The 16,494-nt window shown below is 45.7% G+C and overlaps 1 protein-coding gene across 6 annotated transcripts in view; it reads left to right on the top strand.

Moving 5' to 3' along the window:
• The first annotated feature begins 909 nt into the window (after positions 1-909).
• Dram1 (DNA damage regulated autophagy modulator 1) overlaps positions 910-16,494 on the top strand; it is a 56,608-nt gene continuing 41,023 nt past the window's right edge. For 4 of the 6 annotated variants that reach the window (XR_013045813.1, XR_013045812.1, XR_006065220.2 and 1 more), the window contains exons 1-3: positions 960-1,640; positions 13,190-13,257; positions 16,096-16,238. Coding sequence is in view for 2 of the 6 variants with exons in the window: in XM_006979848.4 (XP_006979910.1) it covers positions 1,510-1,640; positions 13,190-13,257; positions 16,096-16,238 (342 nt within the window). In the remaining 4 variants the exon portion in view is untranslated. Of the gene's footprint in view, positions 1,641-2,300; positions 3,172-13,189; positions 13,258-16,095; positions 16,239-16,494 lie in introns of those variants that run through there. The other 2 variants (XM_006979848.4, XM_076554576.1) reach the window with 2 other exon arrangements.

The following is a 16,494-nucleotide window of genomic DNA, read 5'->3' as shown; positions in this document are numbered from 1 at the left end:
AAGCATGCATCTTCAGCCTGTTATTTTGCTATTTTCTTGCCCTGGTGAGGCAGTCTCGCTTGTGTCTGGTTAATTATTTCCTTTTGGAGTTGGAGATATGGCACAGTGATAGCAGGAGTCATGTGTTCATCCCCAGATTTCCTCTTGAAAACTCTGTTATCCTCTCCAAGACCTCTCTAGTCCTTCATCTGAGTCCTTGAACTCACAGAGATCCGCCTGGCTCTGCCTCCTGAGTGCTGGGATTACAGGCGTGCGCCACCACCACTCAGCGTCTATTTCATTCTTAAAATTGTGTTCTACCTAGAAGATCAGTCTAATAGTTCTAACGGTGTGTAATCCCCATAGTCTATTCCCTAGCACAGGGCGGTACTCAAGACATGTTTATGTGGCTGAGGTGAACCCATATTAGGTCATCTACGCCCAAAAGTGGAGCTCAAAATCCCCAAACTATAACTCAGATGCATAGAACAGGCCCGTGCTTCGGGAGCACCTGTCAGTTTGGTTTTTGGGAGTCTGAGGTGGATCTGAAGTGGATCGAGTCATCTTTTCTTATTGCTGGGAAATAAATACTCGAAGTAGTTTTGGTGGGAACAGAACCGTGGGTAGCAACCTGGGCATCCTAGGCTGGGCCAGGGCTGGATCCAATCCTCTCTGTCACTTGATTGAATGATGCTTAGAGATAAAACCCAGCCTCACCTACGCTCTGCCACTAAGCTGCATCCCCCGCCCTTCAGAGGCTGTTTCAATAAGCTGCCCAGTCAGGCAGGCCTTGAACTTGTGATCCTTCTGCCTCAGCCTCCGTAGTAGCCAAGCACCAGGGATGACAGACCCGCACTATCAGGCCTGGCTATTATGCGGTTTCTGTTTCCAGGTGGGTACCACCCAGGCATGTGCCACATCCACGCTCAGTGACCTGGCAAACGTCACTGAGCCCCCCTCCGCCTGAACCCCTGCAGTCACAGAGAGCCCTGATGGGGTGGGCATCGGTGGCCAGACACTGGAAGGAACCCCAGTGGGTGCTGGAGAGAGGCTCAGAGGGAAACCCCGAGGGGAGGAGGAGCTGGGAATCCAGCCAACCCAGCGGACTTGCGCAAGAGCTGGCCGTCCCCGCGGAATCCCGCGTCTCCCGCTGCACCCACCCGACCCCGTCCCAAGCAAAAGCGAAAGGAAGCCGAGCTGTCCGGCGTGGCCTGGCGTGGGCGGGGAGGTGGCCGCGCGCTCTGGCTCCGGGGGACCGGGCTGCCGCTTTGTGACTTCACCGGTTTCGCAACAAGCCGGGGACCGCTCGCTCGCGCCCCACCCACCCGGCTGCCGGTCCACCCTCCGCCCTCTCACCTCTGAGCGCTTCCCTCCCTCCGGGGCTGGGCCCGTCCTGGCTGTCTCCGAGCCTCCTCCGTCCCGCCGCCGCCGCCGAGCGTTAGCTGTCTGTGTCGTGGCCACCGCCTCCAGGCAGCCCGCAGCAAGCCGGCTTCGTGGCCCCGACGTCGAGCGCAGCGCCCTCTCACCGCGATGCTGTGCTTCCTCAGGGGAATGGCCTTCGTCCCCTTCCTCTTGGTGACCTGGTCGTCTGCAGCCTTCATCATCTCCTACGTGGTCGCGGTGCTCTCGGGGCACGTCAACCCCTTCCTCCCCTACATCAGGTGAGGGGCAAGCGGGGCGTCAGGGACCTGGGAAGCGGATCGAGTCCATGGCACAGCCCTGTTGAGAGGGAGGGAAGGTGTCCAGGCCAGGCGTAGTAGTGGCATCTTCTTGAGGCAGGGGCAAGATGTGACGATGGAAGATCACCTCTGACACCCCCTCCCCCGGCCTGTGTAGAGAGTCAGGGAGCACGTGTTGGGTTCTGCCCTTTGAGAAACAGATGCACAGAGCAGCATCCGGAGGGCCGTCAGAGGGCACCTGGGGTATGGGATAAAGTCCTGGGAAGAGCCTTCTTTGATGCCATCGAGACAAGCACAGTTCCGAATCGATACCATTTATTATGAGTAGATCCAGGCATGTGCCAAGCTGCTCACCCATTTCTCTTCCACTTTGCGAAAACTCCTGCTCCTTCCCGGCCCCCCCTCCTCTGTCTGAGCCTGGATCTCACAATGTAGCCCTGGCTGGCCTGCGGAACTCTAGGCTGGCTTTGAACTCACAGAGAGCTTCGCTAGTGCTGGGATTAGAGGTGTGGGTCAGCCCCACCCCAAGGCCCGCACTTCTCAATGGCTCTTGAAGTGAATGTCTAAGTTCATTTTCCGTGAAAGAACATGGGGGTTGAAATGGATGAAGATACATCAGATACATGGATGGGACACTGGTGTGAAAGCTCCCCAAGGACAGAAGCAGAACTCAGGTCCTGGTCACCCTGTATCAACACCAACTGTCAGAGCCTTGGGAGTCAAATGGACCTGCCTCAGACTCCCCTGGACCCGGTACCTCCAAAGTCAGAGCCCTCAAGCTGTCGAAAACTGTGACATTTCTTGTGTTACTGCTTAATGTTTCCTGTTTAGCTTCCATCTTTCCCGGGGGTCACTTTATCTATGGCAGGGGCAATAGCTTGATCCTCTTTAATGGCTCTATGTATTTGGTAGCTTTTGCCCTTGGAGGAACTTTAGCAGCTGGTCCTGAGCCTCTGGGAAAACCTTGGCAGGGTGCTCATGGCACACGTCAATCCTAAGTACCAGTACCCATCTCCCGTCTCTCATTTCTGAGTGGAAGATATACTCCCTTTGACATATACAAAACTGAGCTGTTATCCCCTCCGAGAAGATCATAGCTATGTTTGTCCTATGTCTGAAGTTCATTCCTGGCTAATATGTGATATGGATTGGCCAGGCTGTCAGAGGCAAGGTTGGAATCTCTGTGTCTGATGTAGTTATGACTGATATTACCCTAAAGTGAACCTCAAATGGGAGATAATCTAGAGTGGGTAAATCAGCTGAATAAGGCGAGATGCAGAAATCACAGACACTCCAGGGAGGGGCTTACAAACTAACAAGGAAAGTGTTAAGGAGTGTCGGATTATGGGACACAAAGTCACAAGGTGGACGGACCCCTTAATGCTAGGAACTACAGGCCAAATCAAACATAAGATTGCCCAAGTGTGCCTGGGGATTTGGGTCATTGTTTGTCTTCCACCTTGATAGCGGTGCGGGCACTGGACTTTCTCTGAGCCCTTGACATAAGATGCAGGTAAGAGCTAGACATCGAGTGGTACATGGGGACTGGAAATAGACCAGAGTTTAGACTGTTTGCCCAGCATGCACAAAACCCTGACCACAGTTCCCAGCACTGCAGAACTGCAAGATGAAGAGAAAACGTTTAAAAAGCCCTCTGCAGACAGATCTCTGAGGCCAGCCTATAGTGAGTTCCAGGACAGCCAGGGCTACAAAGAGAGACCTTGTCTTCTCCACTCCTCTCTGTACTTCTGACTTCCTCTAGCCCCACTGGCTTCAGTTATTGTATCTGTCTTGACTTCTGTTTTGTTTTGTTTTTTTTGGGAGGCAGGGTCTTGCCATGCAGCCCAGACTAGCTTGTACTTGTGGCAATCCCCCTGTCTTAGCTTCCTGAGTACTGGGATTATAGGCCCGAGTAACCACATCTAACCCCGTCTCTTCCTCCTCTTTTCCTTCTTGAAACTGGGCATCCCCCTGTTGCCCATGCTGGAGTCTCCCCCCTCCCTACTCAGCCAGCCAAGTAGCTGGGATGAGAACGGTCTGCTCCTGAGTCTGGCTCTCTTCCGGCTGTTGCTTTTGGTGCTGGGGCTCAAACCTGGTGACCCACGGCAAGTACTCTTCCACCGAGAAATGTCTATAGTCCTTCTTTCCAGGCTTAGACACGTGCCCACCGCTTGACGATAATGTGATGGCTATCTAGATATCTATAGACTTTTTCATCTCTTTCTTCAAACATCATCTTAGCAAACCCTGTCCTAATAATACCAGGAAGGGTAGTTCAAGATTTTTTTTTTTTATTTTTTATATTTTTTGAGACAGGGTTTCTCTGTGTAGCTTTGGTGCCTTTCTAGGCTGGCCTTGAACTCACAAAGATCTGCCTGCCTCTGCCTCCCGAGTGCTGGGATTAAAGGCGTGTGCCACCACCGCCCAGCTAGTTCAAGATTTAAAATTGCGTCCTACCTCTCTTGGACCCCTGGAACCAGACTACCTATGCACATGTATGTGTGTGCACACACGAGTTCTGTGGCATACAAGTGGCGATCATCGGCCAATCTGTTGCGGCCAATTCTCTACGTATGCTGTGTGGTTTCCAGGGATCAAACTCCAGTTATCAGGCTTGGCAGCAAACGCTTTCACCCACTGAGTGATCTTGGAGGCCATGGGCTTGCAGTTTTAACCCACCCATGTCACTCACGTATGTGGTTCACTTGCCATCGCTGGCCGGTGGGTCTCCAAGGGCAACCACAGCTATAGTCCAACTGCTTGAAGGCATCAGAGGACAACCACAGGTGTTGGGTGTGGTCTTTTGCTCACCCCAGCACCCATCACCTTCTAACAAATCAGGAATATAAGATCCATGAGCGCTCTGAAAGTGGGTGGAGTTCCGTGATGGAACACTTGCCTTGTAATCTTCAAGGCCCTGGGCATGTATAGAAAAATGCCCCCTTCCCCAGTCCATTTACCCCAGGTCCTGGTGGATCCCGATTAGGTAAGTTCAGCCAACTGGGTGTTTGGTTGGTGATGTGCAGTTTCTCAGGATGAGTTCCCTTCGCTGTTTGGCCATTGTGGTGGTCTGGTACATTTGTGAATTAAGAGGGGAACCACTTTCCAGGATGGCCTTCAAGTCAGCTTCCTCCTTATCAGATAACTTCTCTTTGTGACACTGTTGGTCTTGTTTTTGTTTTTGTTTTTTTTTGTTTGTCTTTTCAAATAAAGTCTCCACTAGTCTAGGCTGGCCTCAAACTTGATAGGAAGCCAAGGACTACTTTGAACTTTTGATCTTCCTGCCTCCACCTCTCGAGTGCTTGGATAATAGGCATGGACCACCAAGCCCAGTGAGTAACTCTGTTACTCTTTAATATGTGGCATAAATGTTCAGATGATTCTGAGACCTGGAAAGATACTGAAATTCATGCATAAATAAAACAAAACAAAAACAAACAACAAACAAAAGAAGCTGGGTGGTGGTGGTACACGCCTTTAATCCCAGCACTTGGGAGGCAGAGCCAGGCTGATCTCTGTTAGTTCGAGGCCAGTCTGGGCTACAGAGTGAGATCCAGGAAAGGCACAAAGCTAACCCTGTCTCAGGAAAAAAAAAAAAAAAAGAAGAAGTAATTCCCATTGGAATTCACTGATGCTGTTTTTCATTTGATAACACTATTGGTGAGGTTTTGGGGAGGGGGGAACAGACCCTTCCATACATTGCTCCTGGGAATGTAAAGTGATTTTAAATTTAACATTTTATTATTATTTTTTAATGGGTGGTATTTTTTGCCTGCATGTATGTCTGTGCACCATGTGTGCGCCTAGTACCCTGAGAGGCTAGACAAAATGTTGGATCCCCTGGGACAGAAGTGACAGATGGTTGTCAGTCTCCCTGTGGGTGCTGAGAATCAAATCTGGGTCTTTTGGAAGGGCAGACAGTGTTCCTAATCATTGAATCTTCTCTCTAGCCCTTGATTTTAAATTTTATGGAGAGACTTTAGTAAAAAAAATCTATGAAAGTGACAGATACATTCTGTGATGTAACAGCTGCCCTTTTTTGGGAAAAGTATCCTACAGGTTGCTTGTCTGTGTGAACGAAATGCCATCTGTAAGATTGCTCAGGGCATCTACTTGCTCATCTAGTTATTTGCTGCGTGTGGTAGGGAGCACACTCAAGCTTAGTGTGTGTGACAAGGTCTCTCCCATTGAGCTACGACATTGTTTTCCATCAGCTTGGCCCCCATTCACATAGTCAGAAGACTTGCTAAATAAACAGATTAGCCAAAGAATGCAGTGCTTCCAGCGAGAGCTCCGTGTGGCATCCCATCGTGGAAGCGCTCCGAGGTACATTATGACATGGATAAAAAGCAAGATGCAGAACCAAGCTTGCTGGTTTTAGTTAGAAACAAAAGAGGAGAAAAACAAATGCAGTTGTACCAGCTTGCGTAAAGATCAAGAGGAAACTGGGGTTTGTTAGTGCACAACTTCATCTCAGCACTCAAGGGGCAGGAGCAGGAGAATTGCTGGAGGTTTGAGGCCAGCCTGAGACAAAGACGACTTCAGCAAGACTAAAAGAACTGGGGACCTAGCTCAGAGACAAGAGTGCATGCTTAGCCAGGTGTGGTGGTGTACACTTTATATATATATATATATATATATATATATATATATATATATATATATATATATATATATATATATATTTATTCTTTTTTTTTTCTTTTTAAATTTTTTAATTTTTTTTTTTCCAGAGCTGAGGACCGAACCCAGGGCCTTGCACTTGCTAGGCAAGTTCTCTACCACTGAGCTAAATCCCCAACCCAGTGTACACTTTTAATCCCCAGCACTCAGGAAGCAGAAGCAGTCAGATCTCTGTGAGTTCAAGACCAGCCTGGTCTATACAGCAAGCTGTAGGGTGGACAGGATAACACACTAAGACCCTGTCTCAAAAAAACAAAACAAAACAAAAAAGCACATGCCTAGCATGTACCAGACCCCAGATCATCACCAGCACCTCAAATAAAGAGACTAATAAAAAAAGTTTGTGGCCGAGGGCTGCTGAGGTCAGTAAGACGGAACTTTCCTGGCATATTTTTGGTATGTTTTCAGTATTTTAAACAAACAGGCTCTCTATCCTGTGGTTAAATTAAAAACATGGAATCAGACCGCTACATGTAGTAAGCTGGAGTAGTAGAAAGTGATTTTTTTTGTGTGCATTATGCCCCCGTTAATGCAAGGATATCAAAACCAAGAACAAACAAAAAAGCCTACCTCATAGGATTAGGCCACGCCCACATTCTCAAGCACTAGCCACCAGGCCTAATTTGGAGTTTCTCTTTCCTCCTACAGGCTCTCTGGTATCAGTTAATCTTTATGGGCCCATAACATCCAGGCTACCCTCTTAAATGTTCCTTGGACATGTGCTTGGGTCTGCCATGTGATCCTGCACTCTTAGAATTTTGTAATTCTGGGTTCTGGACTGGCCTTTTGTAAGTGCATCCACCTGACTTGCTTTAGGAAGTATGTATGTTTGTTTTTGTTTTGTTTTGTTTTTTGAGATAGGGTTTCTCTGTGCAGCTTTGTGCCTGTCCTTGAACTCACTCTGTAGCCCAGGCTGGCCTTGAACTCACAGAGATCCGCCTGGCTCTGCCTTCTGAGTGCTGGGATTAAAGGCGTGTGCCACCACCACCCAGGGGAAGTGTGGTTTTGCTAGACAGCGGATGTGGTCTTGAGCACCCATGCTGTTCCTCATGACCATAATTTCTGCTCAATAAACAATGGCAGAAAACCAGGCTCCCTGTAGAATTAAGACATTGTAAAGAGGGAACTCTGCCCTGATGGCCCATGTTAGATTTCCTTAAGCACGTTTCCACTGCTGTGTGAGCATAGTGTTGTATGCTTGCAGTCAGGGTTTTGCAGGCTTCTCTGGAGCCATGGTTAAGGAGTTTGGCTAACAATAACTATTTAGCATGTTCTTGGTAGGCCTTATTCCATGGAGACAGAGTCTCTCACTGAACCTGGCATTAGGCTAATAACCTTCCGTCTGAAGTCACAGATAATGTTATATCCTGTACTCAGCATCTCCAGTCCCTGGTTTAAGCCATCACCTTGGTAGTGGAAATCACATGTGCTGAGTGATAAAGAACATGGATTGTCCATGCTTGGGAAAGTCATGCACCATCAGGCACTCGTTCTTTGTATTGTTCCTGCTTTAAGTGATTGTTCATTGCCTTAGCATATGTTTAGTTTGGAGTATGTTCTTCAAGTTCCTTGGAATTTTCCAAAGTTGGCTTAACTTATATAAATGTAAACACAGGAAACGTGGTCATAATTCATTTCCCAGGTACAGCTTGTTTTGAAATTACTGTGTATTCGATGGCTTCAACAACTTCTAAACCACGGGCAAAAGAAAAATTACCCCTGATTGCTGTTGTAAATTCCTCCTTAACAGGAAGGCCAGTGAGGTGGTGGGTGAGACTGAGGCAGGGCAAAGCATGCTGGGAAGCCATGTGATGCAGAATGCTGTGCTGGGAGCAGGATGCAATGGTTTCAGCTACATTGGAAAGCAGCTGCTTTGCCCTCTCACCTGCTCCAGTGTCTTCAATCAGGCACCCAGATATACCTCTCTCAACCAAACACATCCCATGGTGTCTGTGAAGGACCGTTTCCTGGACACCATGGGAATACAAAATTCTGAGGATACTGAAGAAGGGGACTGCTCAAATGCATTATATAGAATAGCATAGGGTATTTAATATGTATAAGCATGCACATTCTCCTGCATGCTTAGTCATCTCTGGATTAGTTAGGACATCTAATACAAAGTAAATAGTGTCCAAGTAGTTGTTGGACAGTATTGTTTAGGGGATGATGACAAGGGTATATCAATAAGCATGCAGTTCGAAATGTGTTTTGGATTCTTGCTTGGCTGAGTCCATGGATTCAATAGGTATGGATATAGATACAGATATGGATGTCCAACTGCTCTGCCTCTGATCTTGTGCAGTGGCACCATTTAGTGTGAGCTTACCGAGAAAATTTAAAAAGAGGCTCACCCACAAAGTCTCTTGGCTGTCCCTTGCTGTCACTACGTTTATTGCCTTTCCACATCTGGTGGAAGGGATTACTCAAAGTTTACTTATCACATAACATGTAATATCAGAGACTTGACAGATTTATGAAGAGTTCTTTTTTGACAGGGTATCACAATACAGCCATGACTGGCCTGGTACTCAATAAATGAATTAGGCTGGCCTTGAACTCACAGATCTCTACTTGTCTCTGCCTCTTGAGTGCTGAGACTAAAAACTTGCACTATCACACCCAGCATGAAGACATTTTTCAGCGATGATAAGAACCCTTTTACTTTTAATGAACAGACAATACTATTATTTATTACTTATTACAATTATTTATTTTAAGTTAGCATACACAATGACAGGTTTAATTATGGAATAGGCATACTACTATATTTCGTTTTTGTTTGTCTTTTTCCTACAAGGCATCCGCCAGCCTCCATTCCTTCTGTCCTCATCCCATGTCCCTTACCCCTTCCACACAGTAGGTTCACATCTTGCGTGTCCCTTACCCCTTCCACATAGTAGGCTCATCTTCTGTTGTCTTCTTGCCCCAATAATACTGTTCTATGATGTTTGTAGATATGGCCAGATTTTATTTGCTGCTTAGAGAATTTTCATGAATATTCTTGAGAAAAAACTAGCTCATGTAGTTAGGTACCATTTCATCTGTGAATAAGAAAACCCCAAATTTGACAGTTTTTACCAGACATATTTAGGAAATTCTGACTCAAATTGTATCTCAGATAGTTTGCTGACTATTTTTTGTGAGACAGAGTTTCACACCATAAGCCTAGGCAGGCTTTGAACTTGAGGTAATCCTTGCCTCAGCTTCTTATATGCTGGGAATACAGAGTGAGCCACCCACTTCTTGTTGATGAATGCTGATTGATTCCAATAGTTTTATTGATAAGTGAATAAATTATAGTGTTATTTGTACAGAGTCATAGCGAAGTTTTGTTTTTTAAGTAGTTGTAGTGTTGACAGCGGCCTATGGTGGTGAAAAGGTAGCTGAATACGAGCCTCCTGGGTGTGAACTAATGCATCGATGATAGCTATTGTCCATTCAGAATCCTGGAGAAAAATTAGTACAGCATAGTGGCATTGCTTGTCGAAGAGACTTAATAACTAAATTCTGCTATTTGAAGAGCCTAGAGTTCTTACTTCATTAATCGCTTCCTGGTCTACAGCAAAGGCCCAGTGGTCCCTTCTCATTACCATGGGGCTTCTTTCTCGTGGCGTGCTGGGGCCAGCGGGCACGCTTCCTGACAGCCATCCATGTACTTCTCTTTCCAACTCCATGTTCAGTGTCTTGAGTTTTGGTAACGTTTGTTTCCCTTGTTGGATATATGTTCCTTAAGGACTTGGCAAAAAACCCAAGCATCTTCAAGAGCTGCCTGTTAAACATTTATTGGCCCATCAGTGGTCCCTCTCCCCAATCATTCTGATGACTTTGTTTGACTACCAGGAATCAAGGAACTGGACATTTGGTATAGATTCCTCTAACTTGAAAAAGTTGTGAAACTTCCAAAATACCCAATTTCTTCCTGAATAAAATGTAATTTATAGAAGACACACCCATATACATTCAGCTAGGCTCGGACACCCCCATACACATTTAACTAGGCTCCTAAAAATGAAATTACAAACAATACAGTAAATATAAACCATGTCTGATGCATAATTAATATTCAATAAGTAATATATATTAGGTCTTTTTTGTTTCAGAGTCTTGCTATGTAGCCCAAGCTGGCCTTGAACTCATAGCTTGCTTGAACCTCCCAAGTGCTAGGATTACAGGTGTATGTCCACGAAGTCTTGACTAGTCTTTTTGGGGGTGGGGAGTTAGAGTCATTCATTCAATAAACACATAGGTAAATAAATACGCTATTTACAGGGTGCTTTATATCCTGCCTGTAGGGATTTATTTGTTTGTTCATCTGTTTATTTATTATCCTATTTTCAATTGAGACCTTCCTTCACATTAATCACACACTCACCAATGAACCACACCATACCTATGTGGTTTGAAATAGATAAACAAGAATAAAATACCATTCTGAACTTCTGAACTTTCAGATCCCATGTTTGGTGCCACATGGACTGTATATCCAGGCATTTGACATACATCATGGTCTACCATCAATAGACGCGTGCCCAAGTCCAGCTGTTTTCCTATGGCCTTTCAGAATGTTTTTATCCCCCAGCCATGTACTTTCTTGACTATCAACTCATTATGCTATTTGTTTCCCTTCCCAAAACCACGCACACCCACCCTAGCTCATCTCCCTGGCATGCCTACGGCGGTAGATGAATGCCAAGAACCGTGAGGCTCCTCTCTGGTGGTTGATCTTTCACACCCTAAGGTGGAGACAGGAAGACTGACGTTCTCTTCAGACTTAATCATCTGGCAGATGTGCTGCCCCAGGGCTCAGGCTCTCTCTGCCATTTTTCTGTTCCTGGCTCTTGTCCCTTTCCCCGTCCACTCAGCCCTGGGCTCAAGAAGGCACCCTGCACACGGGTAGCCTTCTCCAGCCCTCCTCCTCAAGTGTAGGAAGCTGGGCAAGTGGGAGGCTCTGTCCTAATCAGGCTCTGACGACAAAATGGAAATTAGCAAGGAGTCAAGGTGTTTGTCTTAGGCACACTTCGCCCCTTTACGTCCTCTTTAAAAGTCAAGTGTCGACAGCACTTGGAACTTCCTGCTTTCCGCAGGCACAGGCTTCTTGTAGAATTTTCCGCACGCTTGGAAGTGTGTCTTTAGAGTGTGATCAGTTTTCAACACACACACTTCAGAGCTGTTTTTAAGAACGGAAGCACCCGGAACCAGCAAGCAAGCCATTTCATGTTGGGAGCACCTTCGCCATCCTTTTTAAGCGGGAAGGGTGCCTGTGAGTGGCCTGGTGACATTTTTAACCTGGTGCCCACGAAAAGACAATAGAACATGCCCACACACTTCTCTGAATGGAACTGGGTGCCTGTGCATGCTAGGCACTTTAATACTGGGCCATGCTCCCAGGTCTTCGACACTGCTTTCTGAGTCACCTAAGGAACTGATAGACTGCACCTAAGTCTTTTTTTTTTTTTAATAGGAACCTCTTTTTGTTAAGCTAATTGACCAAATGAAAACACCTTTGATACGCTAGGGGGCATGTTCAACTAGTGACCTAAGGGCTGCTTGTAGCTGAGGACCAGCTATGAATGAAGGTCCCTTCCAGTGGGGTTTCCATAAAGTACTTAGTAGTGATCAATAATATCACTCAGTTTTATGTTACTGTGCATAAATCCAGTCATTCAAAGTGTTGTATTTATATGCACTTAATATCTCAACCATAGGATTTTCAAACATATTTTTCAGTTACTTTTATTTTTCAAAGTAGTCTCACTCAATTCTTCATCTTGAGCTTATCAGGTGGGGTTGTTTAAGAAACAGTCATGTTGTTTTTTTCAAACGCGTTCTAACTTTTGCCCAAGTGCGTTGGTCAGGGTGTCTATTGCTGTGAAGAGACACCATGACCATGACGATTCTTACAAAGGAAATCATTTAATTGTGGTGACTCATTTACAGTTCAGTTAGTCCATCATGATGCTGCAGAGGTGGCTGAGTGTTCTACATCTTGGCTTCTAGGCAAACAGCAAGTGGTCATCTCAATGGGCGTGGCTTGAGCATAAACGAGACCTCAAAGCCTACCTTCACATTTTACACTTCCTCCAACAAGACCACACCTACTTCAACAAGCCACACCTCCCCAAAGTGCCATGCCCTTTGGGGGCCATTTTCTTTTAAAGCACCATAGCGTGTATGGTGTCTTCATGTAATGTGTGAATAGATGTGTATGTGCAGTGCAGGTATGGGTGCTTGTGTGTGTAGACATACTTGTGGATGCTGGAGGGCAAATCACAAGCTCAGTCCCCATTTGTTTCTCAAGACACTATCTCTCACTGATTCATCTAGGCAGACCGGACAGCAGTAAGTTCCTTATGATTACAAGTGTGAGGCCACACCTAGAGGTTTCACATGGGTGCTGGGAATTGAACCTAGGCCTCATGATTGTGCAAAAACACTTCACTGACAGGTCTATCTCCCTAGCCCTAAATGTGATCTTTTTTTTTTTTTTTTAGTAGAAAACAAGTTTTAGTTTTTTTTTTTTTTTTTTTCCAGGACAGGGTTTCTCTGTGTAGCTTTGTGCCTTTCCTGGACTAGCTTTGGAGACCAGGCTGGCCTCGAACTCACAGAGATCCGCCTGCCTCTGCCTCCCGAGTGCTGGGATTAAAGGCGGCCGCTGCCGCCGCCGCCACCGAGGTTTCTTTAGAGCCCAAACAAAAATATTTTAGAACAACTTCAGGTCATACCTGTGAAATTCAGTGTCTGAACACCGAGAAAGACCAATATAAAATGGACCAATTATCTGTCCAGGGGTTGGAATTGAAATTCCTTTAGAAATAATTCAGCTATTTTATTTTGTTCCTTCTCAGTGACACAGGAACCACGCCTCCAGAGAGTGGTATTTTTGGATTCATGATAAACTTCTCCGCATTTCTTGGTAAGGACATGATTATTATAAATGAGAACTTTACAATCTCATGTGAAATAAAATGTTATTTATAGTTTGTGTGCTTTACAAAAAAGCATTACCTTTGTAACTCTAGTTACACTACTTTGAGAGACTTAAGTATGTAAAAAATCCAAAATTATGTATAGCTTCATAGAACTATACTTTATCTGGTAATGAGACGCAGGATTTGTAAGAGGTAGTTTTAAATCCCAAACTTCTAAAATGGAGTGAAAGTTTTTATTTTATCTAAGATTTATTTTTATTATTTGTGTGTGTGTGTGTGTGTGTGTGTGTGTGTGTGTGTATGCACAAACATGCCCATGTTGGTGGTTAATTTTTGCTGTTGGTGTGTGTACACAAACACGCATGTGTCAGTGCCCTTGGGGGGCCAGAAGGAGGAAGTCAGGTCCCCTAGAGTTAAAAGCATTTTTGAGCCGCTCAGCGTGGATGCTGGGATCTGACCTCCAGTCCAAATACTGGAGCAACAGGATTTCTTAACCACCGAGTCATCTCTCTAGCCCTGAAATGGCTTTTCAGTGTAATTTAGTTTTTAAAAAACTTACTTGTATCCCAGCACTCGGGAGGCAGAGGCAGGTGGATCTCTGAGTTCAAGGCCAGCCAGGTCTACAGAGCGAGTTCCGGGACAGCCAGGGCTACACAGAGAAACCCTGTCTCAAAAAACAAAAACAAACAAACAACCCACCACCAACAACAAAAAAATCTTTGTAGCTAAGGCACTTGTGTAGTGCAGTGCATAAGGCAATGTCTTAAGATGTTTTCTGATGGTTCAGCAGCTTACACAGAATCATCTGGGGTTAGAAGCATGATCCTGAGCGACCCAGATCTGTTTAGTCAAGAACTCAGGGAACGCATGTTGTAAATAAGCACATGGAACCAGGGTGTAGGTCAGTGATAGAACACTTGGCTGGCATGTAGGCAGTACCAGGTTTGATCCCTAGTACCATAAGTCCAAAACAAAACAGTTTAGGGGACTTGGATGCTTCCTACAGATTGGGAACTGCTGACCTGTGAGGAGAAATAGAAAAAGATCAAACCAGAGTAGTTTGTGTCTGTCTCTAGGATGACTTTCTCTTTTCGTTTCCACTCCTCAGAAGCCGTGAAGAAATAATTAATGGGATGCAATCCTGTCATGAGTCCATTGACGTCATGTACAGTGAATCCAATTGCTTTACCATTGATACAAAACCCGGTCCTCTGAGGATTGGAGGATGCAGGCGTCAGATGTGGGGCTGTCAATCCTTCCCTCCTCCGCCCTGTGGAGCCTTCAGGGCCGATTGTGTAACCCCACCCCACCCCCCCACCCCCGCTTCCCTCTCCAGAGTAGACCAGGAGGACTTCCTGGAACCCTCCTGAGGGAGCGAACCTCTTTAGAATTTGTGCAACCTGATAGAAAGTTTCATGTGGTCACTCATTGGTGGGCTCTTCCAACTGGGTTTGGAGGTGAGCAAGAGGAAAGAGAAAGAAACACAGGGCCAGTCAGTCCCGAGGCCTTTTTCTGCGTCTTTGCCGAGCCAGACTTAGAAGAACGAGTAATTCGTTTGACCACAACCAAGGACAGGTTCAGGCTTTAGACACAATACGTGACATGAATATGTTCCAATTGTGAAGTTGGGCTAAGTGTCCAGTTGTAGTTTTTTCTCTTCCAGATAAAGTCTTGCTCTATAGCCAGGCCCACTTAACGTTGGTTGTGTAAGACCGGGGTTTCATAGAACCTTCCCCAACCTTCTACGGTCTGGGAGTAGAGCCTTGTGCCATCGCCCCGCACTAGACTGCTGTTTGTTTACCTAATTTTTAACCTTTTAAAATTTTGAGATAGGTCTCTTCCAGTGTGGCCTTTACTGTATCAGTACTCATGAAGTCCACCTTATCATAGCGAGGGCCACACGTTTTACACACTTTAAAAACAGACCAGAAGAAAAAATTTAATATTAGCAGTAGACACAAGACTGGTGTGCAGAATGTGTCAAAGCCCCTACAACTTGAACCCAAGGGGGAAATATGAACGCAACGTGGTCATGCAAGTCTCAGAAGGCATGGGGAAAGCCAAAAGGCAATTTTCAGAAGGCTGGGACTGTTACCACTCACTCATGAGGACATACCAACTAAAGTTTCTAGGTTTCACTCCTTAGACGGCTGCTTATGTTGAAAGCATTAAGCACACAGTTACTCTCCCACCTCTGACTCAGAGCCATTGAGACCTGCTTCTCAGCATTTTAATCCTGAGTATTTCCCCCCCCCCCAGACTATTGCTCTGAAAATGTGCCCCAAACTTACAAATCGGGAATGTTGATGGAGTATTGTTTGTAGTTGGAAAACCCAGGGAGCAAAATAGAAATCCAGCTACAAGAGAAGGGCAAAATAAAGACAGGGTCTCACACACCAGATAGAAGCCTCCTGGAAGTGACAGTGTAGACTGATTTTGCAGTGACTTGGAATAGTCTTCACGGTACACTGTTAAGTGAGAAAAGCAAGTCAAAGAATAACACATGGAATGCAATGCCCTTTATGTGAAAATAGCCAAGATGGTGTGTGTGTGTGTGAGTGTGTATGTGTGTGTGTGTGTGTGTGTGTGTGTGTGTGTGTGTGTACACTGCATGGGGGCAGAGAATGGGAAGAACAAAATATGTTGCAATCGGGACTTTTTTCTTTCTCCCCTGTGCTGGGAATCAACCACAAGGCCTCATGCCACACTCCCAGGCGTAATTAAGAAATTTTGAAAAAAAAAAAAAAAAGACTCACACTTGTTCTTGTTTTTCATTAGAAGAATCAGGGATTAAATTTCACTAGACTATATATTTTTTTCAGGTGCAGCTACGATGTACACGAGATATAAAATAGTGGAGAAGCAAAATGAGACCTGCTATTTCGGCACGCCGGTCTTTAACTTGGTGTCACTAGTTCTTGGACTGGTGGGGTGTATTGGAATGGGCATTGTAGCCAATTTTCAGGTATGGCCCGAGCGTTTGGGGTGGTTGACAATGAAAGAGAGTGTGAGTTGAGAAGCAGGAATTCAAGGAACCAGCTTGTGTTGGCAGGGTTATGGATGAGCTATGAGGTCAGTGAATTAGGATTGGGTTGATCGAGTTTTAACATGATTGCCAGTATGGCTGGGAACTGGGAGAGAAGGGGTTGATATATGCAAGACAGTGAGAGTGTATACCTCAAACGGTGCCTCAGGCTCAGCTCTGCTCCCTGTTCGTCTGT

The sequence above is a fragment of the Peromyscus maniculatus genome, chromosome 18 (assembly GCF_049852395.1).
Source record: "Peromyscus maniculatus bairdii isolate BWxNUB_F1_BW_parent chromosome 18, HU_Pman_BW_mat_3.1, whole genome shotgun sequence".
In the NCBI taxonomy this organism is placed as follows: Eukaryota; Metazoa; Chordata; class Mammalia; order Rodentia; family Cricetidae; genus Peromyscus; species Peromyscus maniculatus.
Note: the sequence above shows the minus strand (reverse complement) of the source record. Positions and strands in the feature narration are given on the sequence as shown.